General features: G+C 40.6%; 1 protein-coding gene and 1 pseudogene across 1 annotated transcript; both read right to left on the bottom strand.

Moving 5' to 3' along the window:
• LOC122324516 overlaps positions 1-24,010 on the bottom strand; it is a 307,667-nt pseudogene that overhangs the window by 243,251 nt on the left and 40,406 nt on the right.
• Positions 2,243-23,999, bottom strand: LOC122324512 (ribonuclease H1-like). Its single transcript, XM_043219005.1, has 11 exons — positions 23,364-23,999; positions 23,156-23,280; positions 22,332-22,532; positions 22,092-22,191; positions 21,941-21,995; positions 21,747-21,831; positions 20,952-21,076; positions 20,199-20,279; positions 17,579-17,671; positions 4,645-4,681; positions 2,243-2,274 (listed from the first exon to the last, which is right to left on the bottom strand). Exons 1-11 carry the CDS (start codon positions 23,492-23,494, stop codon positions 2,258-2,260), a joined length of 1,050 nt encoding a protein of 349 aa, XP_043074940.1. The 5' UTR covers positions 23,495-23,999; the 3' UTR covers positions 2,243-2,257.

Raw genomic sequence — 24,010 nt, 5'->3', positions numbered from 1 at the left:
CACCACACCACACACTATAACGATGAAGGTACAGAGAAACAATATCATTTATAATCACTTCCGGAGCGTTTTTTTCCAGCTGATAAACAATACAAACATTTCCAATCAGAATCTATCCTGCGCTAACAAGCTGGATTTAAAACAGCAGACACAAGTGCACCTAAAATAAACAGACGATTTTGCTCACTGATGTGAATGATGATATCGTTATCTTTAAGGTTTTCAGTCTTTGCGTGAACAGGGCTTAACATAGACAGACCCCTCTTAGATGGTGTAGAAATTCTGAAAATCCAGTAGCCAGCAGTTACTGATAAACATCTTTCCTGTTAGAGATCTTTTTTCTACATTGAAACTAATACGTCTGGCAACTTTGCAAAAAAAATAAAAACATTTCTAATGCTCTCAAACAGATGCAAAAGGATGAGAGCTGGGTGAAGGAGAACAAGCCCACAGAAGACGGACGGAGCGAGAGTAAAAACCTTGTAGGTTGAGACTGTAGGAGGCTGATTAACATTTAATAAAGATCCATGAGCCAGACTGGATGACACTGGAGCAGTGGGCAGCCCAGACGGCTGCTGTTCAGGCGAAGGGGAGATGGTCGCTCAATACTAACGAAAGAGGAAAAGGTCATAATGCAAGGGCACAGCTTTACCCTCTTCCCTTTGACAGTCTCACTTATAGAGGTTCGCTCTGTTCCCAGTGCCGGACAAGTGTCTGCTGTTGCATTTCACCAACTGTGCTATGTTTCTCACATGTTACACTGATGTAAATCAATGCCACTGTGAGAAAAGCAAATGTACATTAACCTTTAGCACTCTGAGCTCAACACACTATAGGCAAGGACGCTCCTGCTGCCGACATGTCACGTATTGATTTGTACACCCACAAAGCTGGTAGTCATGTGACTAAACGTGACCTTCAGTTTAGTGCATCTTAATATATCAGCAGGGGTCAGCTTTAAAAAAGGCAGAGAGTGAAATGAGAAAGATATAGTACTTTTGCAATGCAAATGTATTGCTTTTAAGATGCTAATCTGAAATGAATGTAAACAGTAAATGGATGTCAACATCAACAGTGCATCCACACACAATGTAACTCTAGTCTAGCAAATTACTGAGACACACACAATCATGCAGTTTGGGGTCATCAAGTAATTTTTTTTGTGTATACTTTTATTCAGGAAGGAAGCATTAAATTGATCAAAACATTAGAGACATTGTTAATGTCACAAAAGATTTCTATTTCAAATAAATGCTTTAAACAAATTAATAAATAATACAACTTCCTATTCAACAAAGAATACTGAAAAAAATGCATCAGGGTTTCCATAAATATATTAAACAGCAAATTAACATATTAGAATGATTTCTTAAGAATAATAATAGGACATTTAAGATAATAATAATAATAAAAATAATAATAATAAATTACACACACAGACACACACACACATATATATATATATATATATATATATATATATATATATATATATATATATATATATATATATATATGAAGAATACTAAAGTTTTAAAAGTAACACCAACTTCTACTAAACGGACTACTAAATACGACAAATACTGATTAAATTTCAAGGACATTTTCATCTGTGACTATATATCAAAACAAATGGAAAGCACTTTTTCCATCTGGCAATGTCTATTCTGATTGGCTGACTTAACACAACTTCCTAGAGTAAAAGAATACAGGGCTTTTTATCAGTCCACAAAGTCATGTTTACAAGGTAGTACAAGGAGTTGATACAATTAATTATTTGCCAACATTTACAAGGTTAGAGACAACAAAATTTGGAAATATATGAATAATGTTGTCAAACACTTTATACACCAATTATCTCCATGCACTCCTTTATTTTCTGATCATGTCTATGAAAATCAATCCTGTTCCAAGTCTACATACATTTCCTCTCTTTTTCCAGTATTTGCACAACCACACAATTGTCTGTACTGTGGTATCTATTTCAGAGAAAACCATGGTGAAAGCAGAAGTGACCCATCTCTTTTCCAGAATACACTGCTATATAAATCAGATCATTCACTGTTTAGTAAAACCTGGCAACATAAGACTGGGTGCGTGTGCACTGCTGCATGTGATCCCATGAATCCCATCCCATTAGCAGGGAATCTTTCAAGCACTGGCCTCCCACTCCATTTCCCTTAGTGGCTTTCCATCCGAAATGCCGCAGTGCCCTCAGTTGGTAATGGCACTTCTTAGTACTCTCCTGCTTGTCATGTCAGACTGACTTCAGACCTGGAGCGAAACCAAAAGACTGAGCTTTTCCGATCGAGACTCTACTCCGATTTTTTATTTAATATGCTCCCAAATCAACAAAGACCACGATTATATCTGTTAGTGGTAGTATAAAGAGCTAGAAACACAAAAAGGGAAGTTGTGGTGAGGAGGGGGAAAGAGAATGAGAGAGAGAAATAACGAACGGCTGAACACAGAGCGAGAACGAGCGAAAGAAATCAATAGCTAGGTTTCATGCAGGGCAGGTTGCTGTGGGCTGTGTTGTCAAGGTGACAGAGGAGCTGTGGGGCTTGGTGGCGCAGGCTGATGAATGGGCAGCGGTTGAATGACCTCATGCTACCCATACTGCTCTGCTCCTCTCCAGCCTGACTGAACCTGCGGCGCACACCTTCTACTACTGTATCAACACCAGCTCGCTTCATGCCAGCCGCTCTTCGCCATGCCAGGGCCAGAAGTGGGCACAGATGCTTACACAAGCCTGACTGTGTCTGGCAGCGATCTGAGCGCAAATCTAATCAACAAAGGAATATGGTTGTTTCTGCTACATAAAGATGGCAATTTAAGCAAAGGCTGCAAGTTGCTGTCCTATATATAAGCATGTCGTGACTTCGAAGCAATGTTGATATGTTGGGATATTTGAAAACTGGTTAGCATCACACATATCCAGCTTCATATCTATGGGTTTTCATAAACGGTAGGTTTATTCAGTTGCTCACATGATACAGCATAGGCGATGGAAAGCATCTGTTTGAAAACCTGTGTAAAACGGATCTACAAAGCAGCTCAAATCTGCGTAAAATGCAGTTGAAATAGCACGGTTACATCAACAAATGCCTGTTTTGGTGTAGGGTATATTTCCAACATGATAGAGCATTATCTTTTAAGGAGAGTCCCCGGATATTTGAATTCTGAACCGTTGCAAAATGTAACTTAAGCAACGTAATAAAAACACAGCAATACTTACCTATGTCAATCTAATAAAATGTGCCAGGGTCACGTATTGAACCAGTGTTTTAGCGCCACTCAGTGGACATTTCTCTTTGAAACTGCAGCAAAACGTGCAGTAAGGTACATAAAACAGTGTTGCACAAAAAGTGCACATATTTTTTATGAGACCAGGACCAAGTTCATACTTTGATTTTGATAATAAAGAAAAACATATAGATACATATCTATATGTATCCATGTATAGATAGACAGATACATAGAGACACATTTTGAATTAAGATTTTTAAATGTTTTTGAAAGTCTCTAATGCTCACCAAGGCAGCATTTATTTGATCCAAATACATTAATTGTGTGAAATATTATTTCAATTTAAAAGAACTGTTGTCTATTTTAATATATTTAAAAATATTTATTCCTGGGTTAAAAAGTGTCAGTGCTACGTGCTCCATCATAAATCATTATAATATGATTTTATATAATATTTGTTATATTTTTATACACAACACTTTAGTATAGGGACCAATTATTATTATTATTATTATTATTATTATTATTATTATTATTATTATTATTATTATTATTATTATTATTATTATTATTAACATTTTGGCAGTTTATTAGTACTTTTATTAACATATATTCTGCATGACCATATTCTGCATCCCAAATCCCACCTAATACTTAAACTTAACAACTACTTTATTAATCAGCAGCAAATTAGTAGTTTAATGGTTAGAATTGGACCTTAACATACTTTTACATAAAAAATAGCCCAATAGAAACTTAGCTCACAGGCTTGAAGCTCTAAGAGCTCTTAGAGTTGGAAAGCATGCAATATTAAAACATGAAGTAAACAAGAGTACTGCTCCACCCCCTAATGCCCTTTATAATGTTTGCTGAGAGAGAGAGAGAGAGAGAGAGAGAGAGAGAGAGAGAGAGAGAGAGAGAGAGAGAGAGAGAGAGAGAGAGAGAGAGAGAGAGAGAGAGAGAGAGAGAGAGAGAGAGTATTGACGCATACTCATGCACTGAGTTGTGCCATCTGCTCAACTTGGCAGCTTAACATTATATATGGGTGGAACGCCCCTCCCTCTCTCGCTCGTTCTTTCTCTCTGATGATCAATCAGCAGTGGTTGCGGTCACCACAAAGTTATCCGTGGGGTCACAGCGGGCACAGCGGGCACAGCAGACACTCTGGGCACTAGTAGATCAGCAGGGGTGGAGCATTCATTCAGGCAGAGAGTGCAGGACAAACATTACACTCACAGAACTGTAGCAGAAACACTGTTAATGTGAAATTACAATACGAGTTTGCTCTTAGATTTTTTGTCAGACATTTTTAAGGCACAGTGTTTGTGCAAGTAAACATTTGCACCTTAGCCTTAAAGGGATAGTTCACCCAAAAAATTACAACAAATTACTCACCCTTATGTTGGTCCAAACCCATAAGACTGTTGTTCATCTTTGGAAAACAAATTAAGACATTTTTGATGAAAACCGAGAGCTTTCTAACCCTGCATGGAAATTAAAAGAATTAGCATGTTTAAGACCAATGAACTTCGCTAAAATACTTGCATCAGTCGAGTTGTGCATATTTATGTCACACTGTGCATATTTATTAAATATATTTAAATAATGCATATATATATATATATATATATATATAAATAGGTATATGTTTATATTTAATAATAATATAATAAAAGTATATACATGTGTGTGTATATACATATATATATATATATATATATATATATATATATATATATATATATATATATACACAATTATATACACACATACACAAATAATAAATACAAACAGTACACCTACATATATTATGTAAACAATAACTTTTATTTTGGATGCAATTAATCGCGATTAATCATTTAATAGCACTATATAGTATATGATATATATACATGATATATATATATATATATATATATATATATATATATATATATATATATATATATATGATGTATACATTTACACACCTACACATGTACACATATAGCTTATATAATGATCATAAATAAAAACATTTAACCACTCTACTGTTGCTACTGTTCCACTATCATCGGTGACAAGTAATATATATATAGCATGAGACAACCTAATTTACTACTATTATTAACCATGTAATATACCTATGGGGTTGGGGTTCAAGCACTTTTAAGGCATTTAAACGCATATGAGAAAAGACATATGAAAAAGCCATCCACTTAGGAAAAGACCAACAGACTGACATGCAAAGTATCCAAACATGGTGCATTTAATCATATTTAACCATTATCTACACTTAAAGTATGTCTATTGGAAAGTTGCTTAATAGTCAACGAGAAATTGGAAATAGATAACAATTAAAAAAACTCTTTTTCACTTACAAGAATTACTGGAATAAGGAAATATATGTCTTAAAAAAATAGCATGCTATACTGCCCTAGTTGTTTGCCCACAAGCTTGGTGCAGTTGTGCTGTAGAAGTCCATGCTCCAGCGAGATAGAAAATGAGGCACAACAAACCCTCTGACTCATCTCATAGAACAGAAACAATATTCTTTCCCTCTCTTTGCATCTTCCCTGCTGCACAGCTAGATGTGGGCCAAGATCAGCCTCATTTTCTCTCTTTCTTCCCTCCATCTATCGCTGCATGTCAGGACTGCTCTGAGACCCAGCCCCACAGCAGGGAGACATTCCTTCACAACTGATGGACTGATAATGGTGCCCCCTCTCTGTTCACTTGACCGGACATGGTTGGCCCTCACTGTCGCTCCCTCTCTTTTTTTCTGTCGCACATATACACACGCACACACACTCACATCTCCACGAAAAGCACCCGTTCATTCAGGTTGATGCCGTCAGAGGAGGATCTCAGGGGAAGCTAATTAAGTTGAAGGCAGGCCCTGCTGTCTGCTGATGAGCTGCAGAGACTCAGACTAGCCAGCATCTGAGTTCTCATAACTTGCCTGTATTATCTACAGCACTGCCTTCATATAGTTTGGTTCTGCCTGTCAAGAGATTACTGTCTGTCGTTTATGCATAACTGGCTAGGAGTGGAAGATTAGGAAGAAAGTGAGAGAGTGTGCGAGAAAGAGAAAAGATGGATAAATCAGTCTGAGAGCTGGATTTGAGAAATCAGATGGTAGACAGGGGGCACCGTTGAGCATTTCGTACCGTTTAATCAGTTGGAAATTAATGCACACCTAATAATACCTGGGTTGTTTCTGAAATTGTATGCTTATTTAGCACAACATTTGAGCAGACAAGCATTTGTGACGGTGTCCAAAACCACAGTGGACATTATCATTTCAGTCTCATAATGCACCTCAATAATAATGGCTAAACAATATATGCACTGTGAGACCGTATTAGTGCAGTAATAATGGAAATACTGAATGACGATGATACAGTTCAGGTGAAAAGCATTTATTACCATTCCCTCACCTAAGAAGTAAATGCCATGCTACTACTCATAACAACACTGACTGGCTGATGGAACCACAAGAACAATAAAAAACAATGAAAAATAAAAAAACATATACTATATTATAATAGAATATAAGCTAGATAAATGTCTGTATTTAAGTGTAAGTACATTGCAATTGCAAGTCACTTTGGGTAAAAGCATCTGCAAAATTCCTAATTGTGAATAGCCATCTATTTAAGGTCTTGTCTTTAATTTAAAAATATTGTCATGAATCATGAATAAGAATAAAGATACACTAAAATGACCCAACTACTATTAGTAATGAAACAGGAAATAGAGAAGATTAAATAACAAACAAACAAAAACACAAAACAAAGTTTTATTGATAAGGGGATAGATTCTACAGGAAGATAAGTGTTAAGGAGATCTACCCAATCAGAGACCACTTCATCGGTGACATAGTTCCTGATCTTACAATTTGATGTTTGCTTAATTGTGTTTATGCAAAAATGTAAGTCTATATACTTCTTTGAGATATTTAATATAGTTATCCAGCCATATTACAGCATTATGTTTTCCTCTTCAGATTTCTCTGAATTCATGCTGATGTGGTTACGTCTTTGCTTTATTCTTTAGCTATGCATCATAGCTTTGGTGCAACACTTAGTTAATAAGTGTTTAGATATTGTTTAGAATATTCTCTGTAATCCCATTCATGTACATCGATGACTATAATCGACTCTGAAAATTGCTAATCCCACTTACACATGTTGTCACGACTCTGGACTTCTGTGTTTGTTTTCGTTTCATGCCATGTGCTCCCTGTGCCCTGCCTTCCCTCTGTGTTAATTGTATCATTGTCATCAGCTGTGTGTCGTTAATTTAGTCAATTACCCCAGGTATTTAAGTCTTGTGTTTTGAGTTCTGTTGGTCCGAGCGTCAAGGTCTATACCCCAAGGTCCCTACCCGATGTCTGTACCTGTGTCTACCTGCCTGCCTGTTCTACCTGCCTGCCTGTTCTACCTGCCTGCCTGACCTACCTGCCTGCCTTTTTGTATCTTTATTTAACCATTTCAAGATTAAATCCTTTTATTTTCATTTAATCTCGTTGTGTGCTCTCGTGCTTACCACACAACCGTGACAGAACGCTCGGACCTCAAAAAGTAAATAGCGTATTTTCCCCCTTATTTTTTGTTTGTCATGTTTGCCCAGTTCAAAGACCCAAACTTCCTCATCCGCCTGCTGGAGCAGGGGGATTGCTCTCTCGAGGACTATACAGAACTATTCCTCGAACTGGCCAACGACTCCCGCTACCCGGACTGCTCTCTGCTCGAACTCTATTTCCGCGGACTTAACACCTCCAGCCAAGCGCAGCTGTCCGGGAGCGGTCTCGAGAGAGCCTCGCCAGCAGACGCCGAGTGGGTGCTGGTGTCCTGCAAATCTACAATGATGGTTGCGCCCGAGGACAACGACACCAGCCCCACTCCAGATCCAGAGCCTAGCTCAGCCCTTCACCGCATGGTCGAGCCCCAGCCTGAGCCCACCGCTGACACGGGGGCGGAGTCGAGCGCGACCACGGACCCATCGCCAGAGAGGCGACAGAGCCGTGGAGCGTAACAGGACCCGAGCCAGATACGCCAGACCAGGTGCGCGAGCCAGCAACGGAGCTCCCCGCGGTGGAGACAGCCAACTGCGAGGAGAGCGTGGAGTGGAGCTCCGCCCACTACACATCGGCTGAGGATGAGCTGATCATCCACCTTGGGCTGCTGGATCTGCAAAGGGAGCTGGATGATGTGGACTTGGACTTGGACTTAGACTGGGAACCTCCCTGTATCCTGAGTTCCTGTTCCCGTTTAACTACCCGTTAGCCCGCTGGTTCCGCCCAGCCGTCCCGTTAGCCCGCTGGTTCCGCCCAGCCGTCCCGTTAGCCCGCTGGTTCCGCCCAGCCGCCTCGCTAGCCCGCTGGTTCCGCCCAGCCGCCTCGTTAGCCCGCTGGTTCCGCCCCAGCCGCCCCGTTAGCCCGCTGGTTCCGCCCAGCCGCCCCGTTAGCCGCTGGTTCCGCCCAGCCGTCCCGCTAGCCCGCTGGTTCCGCCCAGCCGTCCCGTTAGCCCGCTGGTTCCGCCCAGCCGTCCCGTTCCAGTGCCCGCGCCACGCGGCGCTCTGTCCCGTTCAGTGCCCAGCGCCGCGGCGCTCTGTCCTGCTCGTTCAGTGCCCGCGCCACGTGCGCTCTGTCCCGTTCCAGTGCCCGCGCCACGCGGCGCTCTGTCCCGTTCCAGTGCTCGCGCGCCACGCGCGCCTGTCTGTCCGTTCAGTGCCCGCGCCCGTGCGCTCCGCCCCGCTCCAGTGCCCGCCGCGCTCCGTCCCGTTCCTGTGCCCGCGCGCCCGTGCGCTCCGTCCGTTCCTGTGCCCGCGCGCCCAGGCGCCCGTCCCGTTCCAGTGCCTCGCGCCCGTGCGCTCCTCCAGTGCCGCCTCAAGTTTTCCCACCCCTCCCACCCATGCCACACCACGTCGATGGATCCCAGCAGCCCCTGCGCTCATCCTCAGCAAACCATCTGGAGCTCGCCACGGGTCTGCCGTCTCCCATCGCCATCGAGGTTGGAGGATCCTCGCCTCACCGTCCTGCCTCCGAGACCCAGACTCCTCCTCAGCTCGTAGACCCGTCGGCTCCCCTGGGCTCCTAGCTCCCTCCTCTCTACACCGTGGTCCATCAGTCCACCAGCTCACCAGGCTCCATCGTCCCTCGGCCCGCCTTGGTCTGTCGTCGACCATCCGTCGCCTCGGGATTCCTCTCCTCCGGCCGCCTCGTCCCTCCATCCCACCGGCTCTGTCAGGCTCCTCCTTCCCTCCGGCTTCACCTCAGTCCTCAGTCGCTCTGGCTCCGCCCGCGCGTCCCTTCCCCCCCCCGTCTCCGTGTCAGTCGCGAAGCCTGCGGCGCCGCCTTGACCTCCAGCGCCTCGACGTCACCCTGGCTCTTGGCTCTCCGTCTCCACCTCAGTCTCCTCCTCCACCTGCTCCGCCGCCGTCGGTCGGCCCCATGGAGTCGATGGCTGCTCCTCCTTCCTGGCTCCTCCCTCCGTCGGCTCCACCTTGGACCACCATAGCTGGGCTCTGGATCTCCTCCTGCTCCGGACTCCTCCTGTCTCCTCCCTGGCTCCTCCCTCCGTCTACACCTCCTTGGACCCTTCTGCCTTCTGCCTGCCCCCTCCTGGGGATCCGTCCTCCACCAGAACCTCCTCCCAAGACCCGGTATCCCCAAACCCTAGTCATTTTTGTTTTGTTTGTTTATTTGATGTTACCCTTTAGGTGCGTGGGCGCACCTTCCGGGAGGGGGTAATGTCACGACTCTGGACTTCTGTGTTTGTTTTCGTTTCATGCCATGTGCTCCCTGTGCCCTGCCTTCCCTCTGTGTTAATTGTATCATTGTCATCAGCTGTGTGTCGTTAATTTAGTCAATTACCCGGTATTTAAGTCTTGTGTTTTGAGTTCTGTTGGTCCAGCGTCAAGGTCTATACCCCAAGGTCCCTACCCGATGTCTGTACCTGTGTCTACCTGCCTGCCTGTTCTACCTGCCTGCCTGTTCTACCTGCCTGCCTTTTTGTATCTTTATTTAACCATTTCAAGATTAAATCCTTTTATTTTCATTTAATCTCGTTGTGTGCTCTCGTGCTTACCACACAACCGTGACACATGTAAATACAGTTCAATTAAAGTTAAATTTAAGCATTAACTAATAGTATTAGTTGAAATATATAATTGTAAAATGTCATTTATTTGTTTCTTTCAGACCGCTTTTACAGTAAAGTCACTATGTTCTGAATCCCAGCGACTATGAGGTACTATATTCTATGCAACCAACTGAATCAGTTATAATAAGCCCTGTGCAGCATTCACATGTAGAGGAAGAGGAGCCACAACAAAGTACAAGGAAAGAAAAGCCTAGGATATTATTCTCTGATTGTAGTGACTTTCCCCTTTCAAGCTCATATGGTTAATGCGCAGAAGCAGTAGCTAAAGAGGAGCATTTTCTAGAAGTGGATGAGTCTCCATTCACATCTGTTAGACACAGGAAGGAGGTTCAAGACTTGAAAAAGGAGAATATCCAACTACGTGAAGCTCTGATGGTCCTTAAAGATGAAATTAGGCAGTTACAGACCTTCACAACGATATGCAGAATTTAATGGTGCTGCGGCAGTCAGCCCACAAGTACCTCAACCACAGCAAATGAGAGCACCTCCAGTGCCATTCCAATATTATGCAGCAGCACCAAGTCTACCAACCTACTTCACGCAGAGTTCCATCCAGGGCGAATTCTTTTAAGCCAGGTGCAGATCTATACGCCCTCGAGTCAAGATACCAGACATCTACTGGTCATACTGTGCCATACTCTTCTCCTACGAGGCGGCCTCAGAGCCCTGTGTGTCTAGAGACTTCATACAGGGGCCCACAACCAATGATACCATGTTTCACCCATCGAGATCCCAGCGAGTTTGCTCGTTTAAAGTTGGCCCTTGACAATCTGCTTCCTGTCAATTCTTTTAGATCATCTGAAGTTTGAAGAGGCACATCTAATTGCAGACTCATTTCTTAATTTCTATAGGCCATACACAAACATTATGACTGCTCTTACTGAAAGATTTGGAAGACCTCACCAGTTAGCCTTAACCAAAATAGCAGCAGTCAGCAGCCTTGGATGTTTAGCCTGTAGACTTGGCCAGGTTTGCCCTTCAAATAAAAGCTCTTGTTCCTCATTCTGGGGCAGTCTACACTCTGCTGGATTTAGCAGAGTGGCTCATGTTTGAATCCTGGTGCCAAGACAGTAAGGATCTAAATCAAATGAGCAGAGATGTATAATGGTGCCACAAAGATCAGGCCTAGTAATAAAGTCCAGACCTGCCACTGTTCTTCATAAAGCTGATCAAACTCCTGATACAGCTACATGGTTACTATCATCATGTTCTAACCCAGCCAAGAGACCTGAACAGAGTAGAGTGTTGTCCCTATACTGTAATAGTACAAAACACGTCCTAAGTCATCTTTTAGAAACTCAATAAAGAGGACACAATGAAATGGATCAATGATAATAACAGTTGCAGGAAATATTTAGAGAAATATTGCACCAATCACCATCTTGTGTAATGAGAAACATCTTAAAAGTCCTTCATGAACTGAACGACCAATCACAGACAGAAGGCACTTGGTGAGTTCCACAAATGAAACCCTGTACCTGGACAGGCCTGAAGGTTCTAAACATGCTCTGCTGAAAGTGATCCCTGTTGTCCTACAACACAAGAACCAAACCCTAAACACCCATGCAGTGCTCAATGATGGATTTGAAAGAACCATGCTACTTTAACTACGACTTAAGGGATGGACAGAGGACCTAGCATTAAGAACAATTTGTTGAGATGTCAAGAAACTCATTGGGGCTCTGTACCCTTTAGGGTATGCACAACATCACAGCCTTAACGGAGCTCCAGAACGCCTTTACTTCTGAGAACACAAGTCTGGCTGAGCACTCCTACCTCATTACAATAGAAATATCAACACCTGAAAGGGATTCCACTACAGCTACTTCACAAGGCATGTCCCCTTCTTCTAATAAGAGCCAACCATCCCCACCTGATTAAACAAATTGAGCCTGTGCGTATTGGGCCCCCAGGAGAATTCTTGAGAATTCTGGCTATGTAGTTAATCTCCCCATGGACTCTGTGACCACTGGAGAAGAATCATGCTTTATTGTCCACCACATGGTTAGGCATAATGGTAAAAATCATGTGGTGTTCAGCTGCTTCTTTGAACACAAGGGTCAAAATCTGAACCACTACCTACTTGCTGGACATGCACTTGGCCCATGCCCTTTTGGACGTACTGTTGCATTTCAGGGAGCATGCATGTGCAATAAGTGGAGATATAAAGGGAATGTTTCATTAGGTTCGCCTACTGCCTCTGCTTTGTCTGGTGTGATGTGTTGAACCCAGCACCCCTCCCAGTCTTTATAAGTGGCATGTGCTGCCCTTAGGTACAACCTGCAGCTCCTGCTGTGCAATCTATGCTGTACAGTGCCACACATTGGACAACACGCAACCAGATGACATCCTCAGATCAACAGTTGAAAACTGAGCTTTGGCTATCACATGACAAAGTCAAACCCCAAGAATCAACACAACTCCGTGAATACATTTTTAGACACTGTTTAGCGTATTCTCTACAATCCTGTTCATGTACGTTGATGACTCTGCATTTATAATAGAATCTGAAAATTGCAAATCCCTATTATACATGCAAATATATAATCTAAAGGGTAATTTAAGCATTGCAACTAATAACAACTTGTTATTATATCACTGTAATATGTTATTTGTTTATTTCAGACCACCTATATAACAGTAAAGTCACTATATTCTGAATCCTGTGGCATGTTCTGTACTGACACCCTGGGGTAAGCACAAATTTTCTAACCAGCACATACAGTACCAACATTCCTACAAAATGATTCAAAACATCAGCAGCTAAATAGCCAAAATAAATAAATAAACACTTTCATAATCCTGGACAAAGTCAGAACATGAAGTGTCATCTGATAATAGATTAAATATATCTCGTTTTGAAGATCCTCTCTTTTTGAAGGAGTCAACAAGTTTCAACTTTTGGCTCTGTTGAAAAAAAGCTCTCATCCTCTTCGCTTCTGCATTGCGAATGAGAAAAAGGGAAAAATATGGTGATGGTGCGGAAAGGCTCCCTTAGCTTTTGTTCGCAAGAGCACTCTTCCTCACTCGCTCTCATTTTACACTCATATCATGCTGTTCTCAGCAGCATCCAGATTGACTGTTGTTTTTCTATAGTGACTCCAATTGCTTGAGCCACACATTTTAACCATTTAAAAAGACGTCACTGATCATGTGATTCCCAATTGCTGGCTTTTTAAAATCTCAGAAAGACAGAAAAGCAGCACCAGAGATCCCCTATTAACTACTTGAATGCTTCATACTTGCAGCTGTGCTCTCCTCGTCTCTTTCATACTAATTTCACATCTACTGTATATCATCACTATACTGCAAAATTTAAAATGCACAGTTTATTGAAGAGCAATACGTGCCTTGGATCTGATTCTCAAACGGAATTTATCTTCTATGATGGGTATATATGGATATGTCAAAATCAAACATAGCTGCTAGTAATGCACAAGATATTATAAAACGTTCTGCTAGAGTACATTTAACATATCTGTCTGTTTCCTGTTTTCCATATACAACTCTATCGTTTCCACATATTTCCACCTCAGAGTACTTAATACATTTTTGTATAAAATTATATTTTACTATAAAAGTATACAATGTCACCTTTTTTTAGGAGATGCATGCATTATCTGAAAGCTGATAAATAAGCTTTCCATTGATGTATGGTTTGTTACGTTAGAACAATATTTGGCTGAGATTCAACTATTTAAAAATCTGGAATTTGAGGGTGCCACATAAATAAATAAATAAATAAATAAATGAAAAAAAGTGAAAATCAAAGAGTCTTTAGCAATCCTTTTTATATAATGATTTTTAGCATTAAAGAAAAATCAATAATTTTGACCCATACCACGTATTGGTAACTGCTACAAAAACAACCATGTAATATATGACTATATACAGAGAAATAGTCTCTGTAATGAGAAAAAGTTTAAATAATAATTGCAATTCAAAAAAGAAAAAGACGCAATAAAATGTGTCACCGTAGAACTAAAACCATTCTAATTATGTACATTGATAGGCCTATAATAAAGTATTGCGTCATAAATCAGATGCTTGATAATATAAAATAAAATAAAAATAATTCACAACTGAGTCATTTCCCCCTGAGTATTTAAATATCTGTTGCATTTTGTCAATGCTTCCTGTCCAACAGATCTCTTTCCTGTTTTCACATCCTCCAACTATGTATTCTGAGCCCTCTAACATTTTAAATCTTACACTCTCATCTTTTTTCATGTTTTTGCACGCTTCCTCTGCTCTATCTGGCTGTTCGCTCTCTCTCTCTCTCTCTCTTTTCTGCTAATACCCCGGTGCTCAGCAGGGCCCTGCGCCCCACAGTGTGTCTGCCTGCATCTCACGCTCATTAAGATTAAACATGGGACTCTACCAGTGCACAGGCAGAGCTGTGGGCATGGAGGTAACCCAGGTTCACACGAGCTGATTGTGGCAATTATGATTTTATTTTCTAAAGCCCCTCAGGTGCCAGGGGAGGAACATGAGCGTGATTCAGTGTTTAATACAATCCTGTGTTCCTCATGCAATTTACATGTCCCACTCCTAACAAGTGGGTTAAAAATAAGCTGTTTTGCCTCAGTAAATGCTGTTTGCTTTATACATATAAACTTCAGCGAATTACAAAGCTTAGGTTCAGATGGAAAAGCTACAAATAAATAGACCTATTCCGTCATTATACATAATTTTAAGTCAACAGAGAAGGCTAAGTCTCTTTGGTTTTCCTTGGGAATTTCAAGGCTTTTAGGTGAAGATATTTTGAAGAATGTCTTTGTTTGAAGAATGTCACTGTTTTTTCCACACAATGAAAGTCAGTGGGGTTCAAATCATTGCAGAAAAACATTGAAACGTGGAAAAAAAAAGTTCCACAGAAGAAAGTAAGTCATAAAGGTTTGGAACAACAATGAAGGGGGGTAAATATGAGCCAAATATTTTCTGTTTTTTGTGAACTATCCCTTCAAGGACGTTATTAATGGTTTTAATGTTTGTTACACAACTTAAATTATGCAGTCAGATCTCAAACATGAGTTTTGAAACCATTGTGTTCTTTTAAAAGTAATGGTCCTTGCACAATGGGTCCGAAATTTTTGTATGAGGTTTTCGGGTTCTTTTGAATTGGTCATACTTTCCTAACAAAATGCTTGATATGGGTGCAAAAGAAGCAGAATAAAACCGAACCTCCCCCGAATATCTTTATGATGGAGGAAAGTTTCGGAGGCAGTGTGTAAACGTGACTGACACAGCGTTAGGGTCGTATTTATTTTTTAACGTACAAAAATTTCAGACTGTGCAATGACCTTAATCTGCTAACAAGTTGCTACATAAGCACAACTGCTACCACAGTAAAGTGAGCTTTCTGTGTTTTCTGAGCCAGAATTCTATGAACCAGAATGTCTATATTCTAAAAAAAATAAAAAAAAATTCCTAAGGGAAATTCCAATAACTTATTCTCTTCTGGGTTTTAGGCCTGCAAACTGAACAAGTTTACGAGAATGCAATGTCTATACAAGCCCGTGCTGGTGCATTTTTGTGCTTGAAAAAGGGACGTTATAATGCCGCACCATCTCAGTGATCTTGCGTTAGGCTGTCGGCACAATCTGCCTCCCTTCACAGACAACTCGCTCTTCATTATGCATCTAGAGAGAGAGGGGGGTCTCGTCTCTGTAATAATATCTCATGCTTGGTTAGAAGCCTGCTGCATAATTAGAGGCGGGAAAACTGATGGATGGGGGAGCAGGGTGGTGTGATGCTGAGCGGTGTGACCCCGCTGACCTTGTTATCATTATGGGTGGCAGGGTTGACCAGTCCAGCCCCTGCTTCAGCAAGCAGCTGTTGCCTTTAATGGCATCATTTGCTCTTCACCTTGTCACCCTCTCTACCTTTCTCTCACTAACTCTCTTTCTGTCTCTTCCTCTCTGTGGTATCTCGTCTCACGGTCAAGGGCGGTTGAGAGCATGCCAAATCTGACTGGCAGCCTCATCAAGGTGAGGATTCAGATGGTCATCTATATACAGAACCACCAAGTGTGGATGATTCTTCTGGAAATCTTTAAAAAAATTCTACAAACATATACAAAACTATATGTGCATTTACAAATACATTACTTCCTACATGACTAGAAAATATGATTCCACCATAAATTAGATACAGAGGTCCCAAATAAAGAAAGAAAGAAAAAAAAACAAAAAACAGTAAGAACTTTAGAAAGAAAAATACAGAAAGACAAAAATATGCAAAGTAAGAAAGAAAATACTATGGAAAGAAAACAAAAAACAAAACAAGAAAATGGGGGGAAAACCTGAAAAACAAAAGTAGACAAAACAAAACAGGAAAAGAAAAGGGAATATTTCCAAGAAAGAAAGAGAAATATAAAGTATAAAGAAAAAAAATGAAGAAAAAAAAAGACAAAAAGAAAAAACAAATCTACGGAAAGCCAGCAAGCTAGAAATAAAGAAAGAAAGGAAGGAAATACAGAAACACAAAAATACAGAAAGTAAAAACTGGAAAGAAAGAAAAAAGAAAAAGAACTAAAAAGAAACTACAGAAAGCAAGAAAGACAAAAAGAAATACAAAAGAAAGATGCAAAAAGAAAGAAAGACTTTCTTAATGATCTAACAACTCTTTGTGCAAGTAAGGGTGACGGAGACACAGATGTTTCTTTTGTTTTTCTCCTTACAAATGCTGAAAATATTGCTCGGTAGCTACTTGACAAATGTATCATTAAAAATCCAGCACGGCTGGCTCACTTTGGTTACGTGTGAGGAGGTGCCGCGACCGCCTCATCAGCGAGCACGTGATGGGGAACTTCAGCTTTAAGAGAATGAATCTCCTGCTGTGGGATTAAATTGAGTTCTCTGGTAGCTTGATGAGTCAGTCTCATACGCACACAGTCTGAGGCAGCCTGAAGGCCAGGCGACACGACAGACTCTCCTGAGCTCACTGATTTAAGTGGCAGTTCAGAGCACGGCCATCTGCACTATTTGGGTCAAGGACTTTGTGTTTTCGATGCGCATTTAAGACGATGCGGTGCTTATTAAACTCTGGCTATGGCGGTATCTCAGTGTAGTGTGGATTTTGGAGAGCTCCTAAGCAGGTGTACTGTCTGAGAGATAGGGAGGGTGGAGTGAGAGAGAACGAGAATGAAAGCTGCAGAGTGCCGCAGTGCTGGAGCTCACCTTGTCAAGCCCCTCTCTGCGGGCAGGCCTTGCCCTTGCAAACAGCAGACCACCAGGCGGGTGTCTCAGACATGCAGAAGTGGAGATGCTGGCCTATTAAAAGAAGAGTTTTGGTTTAGTGCGAATTCAAACATTAGCATTTAAGGCATCATATTGATAACAGGTATTTATGATTTAGACAATTCCTATAGTGTTGCATTTAAAAATAAAAGTAAATGTGACCCTAATTCTGTTTAAATGTTTGCATTATTAGAACCATAAAGTTTTTTTTTTATGTTTTGTAGTTTATAGTGGGAAAATGGGATATCATCGACAATTTTCATTTCAGGGTGGAGTAACCCTTTAAGAAAAGGAGGGAATGGTGGAAAATAATTCTTCTGCAATCACCATTATGTCAGCAATGCTGTTGTTTAACTTGTAGTTAAGTTGCTTGTCTTTACTGTACCCTTCGAGGAAGCCATGTCGCTCTGAAGCGGCTTCCGTCGAGCAAACCGCTGTAGTTCGCTCCATATGTTTACTTCTCTCGGGTACGTTTTTTTTTCCTTCCACTATTTCGCAGCCTCTGATTCCGGCAGCTTCAAAGACCAACAAAATAAACACAAACGCAAACTTCTCTCTTCGCATTAGCGCATCACAACAACAAGCGGCGAGGGTTTCTGACAGAATCTTCTCTGTCTTTATCGCAAGAGATATCAAACAGTCAGACTAGTTCTGAGGCAGCAGTTAGTTAGGCTGATGCCGTTCCAGACAGCTGTCATGGAAACAGATGTCTGTTCGGTTACAAGCTGCAGCTTTGCTCCCGTGGTAACGGCTTGCCGGTGCCTTTGATTGTGCCTCGCTGTGCCTGCTCCGAATGTGGCTTCCATTGAAGTCCCTGCACAAAGAGGCCTCATCGTGTGATTGTTGGATTCATTAGTGGAAATTCCCCTACACTTCCTTCCAGATTTGAGGGCCCGAGTCAGCTGTGACATGGTTTTTGAAGAGAGCAGAGACCAGATGTGCTGTAATGATGGGGTGTTTTTGGTGTGCCTCCTCCTTCCCTTAATCTCCAACAAATTATCACCGTGTTTGATTATCAAACAGCCTTCAGATGAGTTCTAAACGTTACCAGTTGGAACGACTAACTTCCATCAATATTACAAAATGAGCTAATCTCCGTTCCCCATTAGGCTCGAGGATAAGGTTTCATGTTCAGGACCAAAAGTAAGGCTTGCGAGGAGACAATCTGCCATACAAGGTAGGCTCAAGAAACCTAAAGCCGTGAAAGGTTACAAGCACTAAATCCTCCTTGTTTTGACCAGGCAAGGACAATTGGAGTCTCCCGACCTATAACTGTTGACCGCACATCCCGCTCTGAAGGTCTTGGATCTCAGCGGGAATTCAGAGGAGCTGAGCTCTGCGAGCGAAGGTCAGGACGGACCGCGCTGAGGCCCTAGTGTTGAGATTCTCACCTCTGTTTATTTCATGAAAGAGAAGGTGCCTTCACTCCTCCTCAGCCTGCTGTGCAGCTTATCTGTATTTAAGACAACACTCAAGGCATCTGTCTAGACGCAGGCTTAAAGCAAAGAAATGGCCATGACTGTTATATAGCTTGAGAAACTACAGCACTTAGAGAACTTCGGAAACAATGAACATTGCCAACAGGTCAAGGCTCTCCCTATTCTCACTACATAATGAAAATTCTGTCAGAATTTAGTAACCCTGTTGTTTGTAAACTTTTATGACCTTCTCTTTCCTCTTTGGTATTTTGATGAGACTTGTGGTCAAAAAAAACATCTGGCTTTAAGCAAGTAAATAAATAAAGATCTTGTTTTGTGATTTTGAACAACAACAGTTTTTGGGGAAAAAAATATTCCTTAAATGTCTCCTTGAAACCTGTTTAAATCAAGGTTTAAATATTAACTGGATAAAGCACATTGGATGAAGTTTTCCTCAGCTATGATGCTGAAGAACACTGAAAACAAACAAACAAAAAAAACCCACTAAAACTAAATTCGAATATATCAATTTGGATAAAATAACAGGTGAAAATGGGTAATAACAGGACTAGATCTTTGTAAAGATAAAACCTGTATTATACTCTTAGATTTTCAGCGTGAACTGCAGTGACATCTGCTGTTTATACTGAGGCATTTCAGCACTGGTGCATTTCAGAGCTATGGCCATTTTTTGACTGCAAACACCTTGCTGAAAACGAGAGCAAGATGATGCATTCAGAGATAAAGAATCAATAATACATTACAGTGGGAGAATATTAGCCAGGTTGGAGACTTACATCAGTACGCTCACTACAATTATTTTTGTCACTTATAATGCATCAAAAAACATTTTAAGTGCTTATATTTCTGAGAGATGGGAAAATAAGCACCAGCAGTCAATCTCAGGAACAATATATATGACAATTTAATTGACAGAACAATCAAAAAAACATTTTAGATAAGCACTGCTCTTCAGAAAAGAAGAAATCTTGTTTCGAGTGTTGTTTGGAACATTACAACACTAGCCAAAAAAGCAAAAAAATAAATAAAAGCACATTGAGTGTAAACAAACTACAACATCATCCTACACACCTAAAACAAAATGTAGCATTATAAAATTAATGTGACAACCGTGGACTAACACAAGGGCTTTGCTGCTCCTCTCTGGACAGCCTGTCTGCTTCCTCATTGCCTGTAAAGCCAGCATGACCTGGAATGTGCATCTAGAAATGAACAATAAGAGACATGGTACATTTCTTCATTTGTAGTGATTTAACTCGCCATTTAATGCATTTGTTTAATTACTCATAGCATAATACCGAGCATGTATGAGAACATCCAAAAGTGAGTAGTAAAGTTCTGACATTGGAGACGTGGTCCTTAAAGGTCCAATTTCTTCAAAAAGCTAAATATTAATGTGAATATGAAACTTTACATATTCACATTTATTAAGTGTACAGCAATACACAAGTGCTATATGCCTCATTCATATGTCTTAATTTCGCCAAGTTCTGGTATAGTCTACAATATATGAATATTAGATTTAATACTTGGACACTGATTTAATATTGTTGCAGAAGTGCAGTATATTCACTATCCTACAAGCAAAAAGGAGTTAAAGATTACTTCCAGACTATACAATGGCTATAAAAATCACATTAATACTTAACTCTCCATCCTTAATCACCAGAATCAACAAAAATTATGCAGATATGCAAGACATCTCTCTTTGTGTGCGTTTTATAAAAAAAAATGATAGGGTGAAAGTCTGCAGCTGCTCATTTACAGCCCAAACAGAATGTTTTTACACGAAGGATGGGACATAATGCTTGAAATGCTCAAATTGATGAGCAGATGCCCTATTGTACATTACTGTGAGTACAGATAAAACATACCCATACAACATCAAGTTTTGCATTTAGTTCATCCAACTTTTGGAAGTCATCCTTGTTGACAATGGCCCCACCACCTTTAAGCCTCCAGCCATTAGACTTCCAAGTCTTAACCCAACTTGTAATGCCTTTGGAAAGCCAAAAAAAATATATTAAAAAAAATAACAGTGCACAAAAACTCAAAATAAGTTAAGTTATGAGAGTGCGTGAGTGTATAATGTGCATATATATATATATGCAATATATATATGCAAGTACACACATGCACATATTTGTGTATAATACTTGCTTGACAACACTAATACGTGCAATTAATCAAATTTGTTTATCAAGCAAATCTTGTCAGTAAAGTCACTTTCTCGATTAGTAGTAAATCACCATTCAGATTTCACCTGATTTACTACACAGAGCTGTAGTTCAACGACAAGTTGGGCAATTTCGCCTTCATAATTGCGTAACGAACCACTTTCGATTTTAAATGCGATACTGCCTAGCTTGTCAGTGATCTATGGCTCTGTGTAGTAAAGGCTGAAAACAGATGATTTCAATTTACTAATCAATCAAGAAAGTGGCTTTACTGACGAGATGTGCATGAAATTTTACATTAACATATTCATAAATATACAGTAATCAACATTTGAAGTGGATCAAAACCTTTTAAAGTTGTCCTAAAACCAAAATGCGTTCCTGTCTTAGGACAGCTTTTTTGACCCACTTCAAATGTTGACTGCTATATATTTTACATACACATACATGTATGTGTGCAAGCATTTGAACAAGAAAGCAGGGAGCACATACCATTAATGGTAAACTTGCTGTCTGTGTATAGCACAACCTTTTTAATATTCTTTTCACTGGCTTGCTCGAGTGCCTTGCAAGCAGCCTGTGAAGAAATGTTTAATGATACCGTTATCAAAGGACAAAGGACATGTATAATGATAAAAGGGTATAAGAAGAAGAAGCACGGTTTGTGAACATCTAACTGTTCTTACCTGCAGTTCTGCTCTTTGGTTGGTCTGTCTTCCTGAAAGCCTCTCAGCCACATTACTGACAAAGTATTCAAAATAATTAAAGTCCACCTTAACACTTATACAATTGTGAACATTTTAAAAGAAAGAGGAAGCTATTAATCAGATAACTTACAGTGGATGATCACGGCCCCAATATACACCGATTCCTGCACGTGCTCCTACTTTCCCATTGGCTGAGCAGCAGCCATCAGTGTATACTACTACAGCATCACCTGTAACAAATACAAAACGTTACACTAATGTTTAATGCAATGAGGTTTTACCATAGAAAACTGTTTATTTTATAAAAACCAACAATATAGTTAGCTTAATACATACATAATATATATTAGACCATATATGTAACAATTACCCATATATGTAAATCCATCACTACTGGCTGCGGCTGCAGCTGTCTTTGGCTGTGGGACCTCAATAAGTTTCACTCGCTTTGGATAAGAAGGTCCCTCATTATCACCATCATCACAGTCCTCATATGTCCTTTTATTTCCAAGAGGAACAGCCATTGAGGCATCAGGCACATTTCTAGAAGGCAGGACCTCATACTCGCATCCTTAAATGGAAACAAATGTCAGTGTTCATCACTTGCATTACAGTACGTATTAGCAGCAATTCCTGCTGTGACATGACTTGTTACAATCCATCTATAATCATTTTAAACAGCATTCCATCAATTCCTTTTTCATTAGAGTGAAGTCTGATTTTATAACCTTGTATTAATTAAGAGACCACGATGAATGATTCATTAGTTATAGCCAGGGTCATTTAGAAAACTAGTGAAAGAAAAAGGTGAAACGAAATTGTGACCAGTTATAGGACGTAGGGCAGAGACAAGCAGAGTAAGCCGTTTCTGTTCTTACATTAGCTGTCCAATACTATTCAACTAAACTTCTAGAACATACAGATATGTTCCAGATAAAAAGTATGCAGCATATTAAGGGCAAAAACTAAAATATCTTAGAGCATGTCCTACAGCTGTCTGCCTGTCTCTCTCAATTTATTGGTAAAAGACAAAAATAAAGCACTAATTTGCTTTATCAATTTATAGTTTGCTTAATCTTAATCCTGCGCTTTTCTTTACACGCCTGGAAAAACCTGATGATCCCTAACATGCTGGATGTTTATAAGGGAGGTGTATGGAACATCTGCCATCCTAAAAAAAAGCTTTTAAATGACCTTTTTGTTCTCCAAACGACGACGCAGCTGACTGGCTCCTCACAAAGGCCCAAGCGTCCTGTTCAGAAGCGAACTTCTTAAAAATCGCGGAAGGAAACTTATCCACCTGGTGTTTGCATTCCTCCCTTTAGGAGAGAACTCGCAGTCAACCAATACAATGCAAAACGCGCTCACATTTACAAAGAATACATATCGTATAGTTGCTCACCATGTTTGGTATACTCCCGGTCTAAATCCCGCCCTTACAGCGTAGAAAAAGTTTCCTTTCTTGCCCATTTCTTCTGCGGCGTCACAGAAAACCCTGCGTACAACATTAAACAACACAGGCAGTCTTAACATAGTCTCTGCTTAGAGCAGAGTACCGTTAAACACGACTGTGTTCTTTAGTGGTGGCATTTTTAAAAGGCAATGGCCACAAAAACAAGCTGACAAAGACGAAATCTTTCACTAAATATTTGTGGGTTCAATATTTGGACTGTAGTTCGCAAAACCTTCGCTGCATATGTAAGTTACCGACTGCCTCTACGTTAGCGGTCAGCTGACCAAACGCTTCTTCCTGTTTGCTTTTTCAATCCTGTTCACAGAGCGTTACTGCCATCAACTGAAGAGGAGTGCAGCAGTAATAATAATAATAATAATAATAAAATGAGAGCATTGAGTCAGAGTGCTTCGATCATATTTAATACTGCGGCGTTTTAAAGAAAGACGTTTCATTTAGTGAGACCATACAGCTCGATTCATCAACATATGATTCTTATGAACCGAATCTTTTAAGTAACACCGCGCGACCAACGTAGTCCAAAGGAATGAGTAGTACGAATCGGATCTTTTAGTGAATCAATCAAACAAAGGTTT

The sequence above is a fragment of the Puntigrus tetrazona genome, chromosome 20 (genome assembly GCF_018831695.1).
Source record: "Puntigrus tetrazona isolate hp1 chromosome 20, ASM1883169v1, whole genome shotgun sequence".
Classification (NCBI taxonomy): domain Eukaryota; kingdom Metazoa; phylum Chordata; class Actinopteri; order Cypriniformes; family Cyprinidae; genus Puntigrus; species Puntigrus tetrazona.
This window is presented reverse-complemented; position numbering and strand designations above follow the sequence as displayed.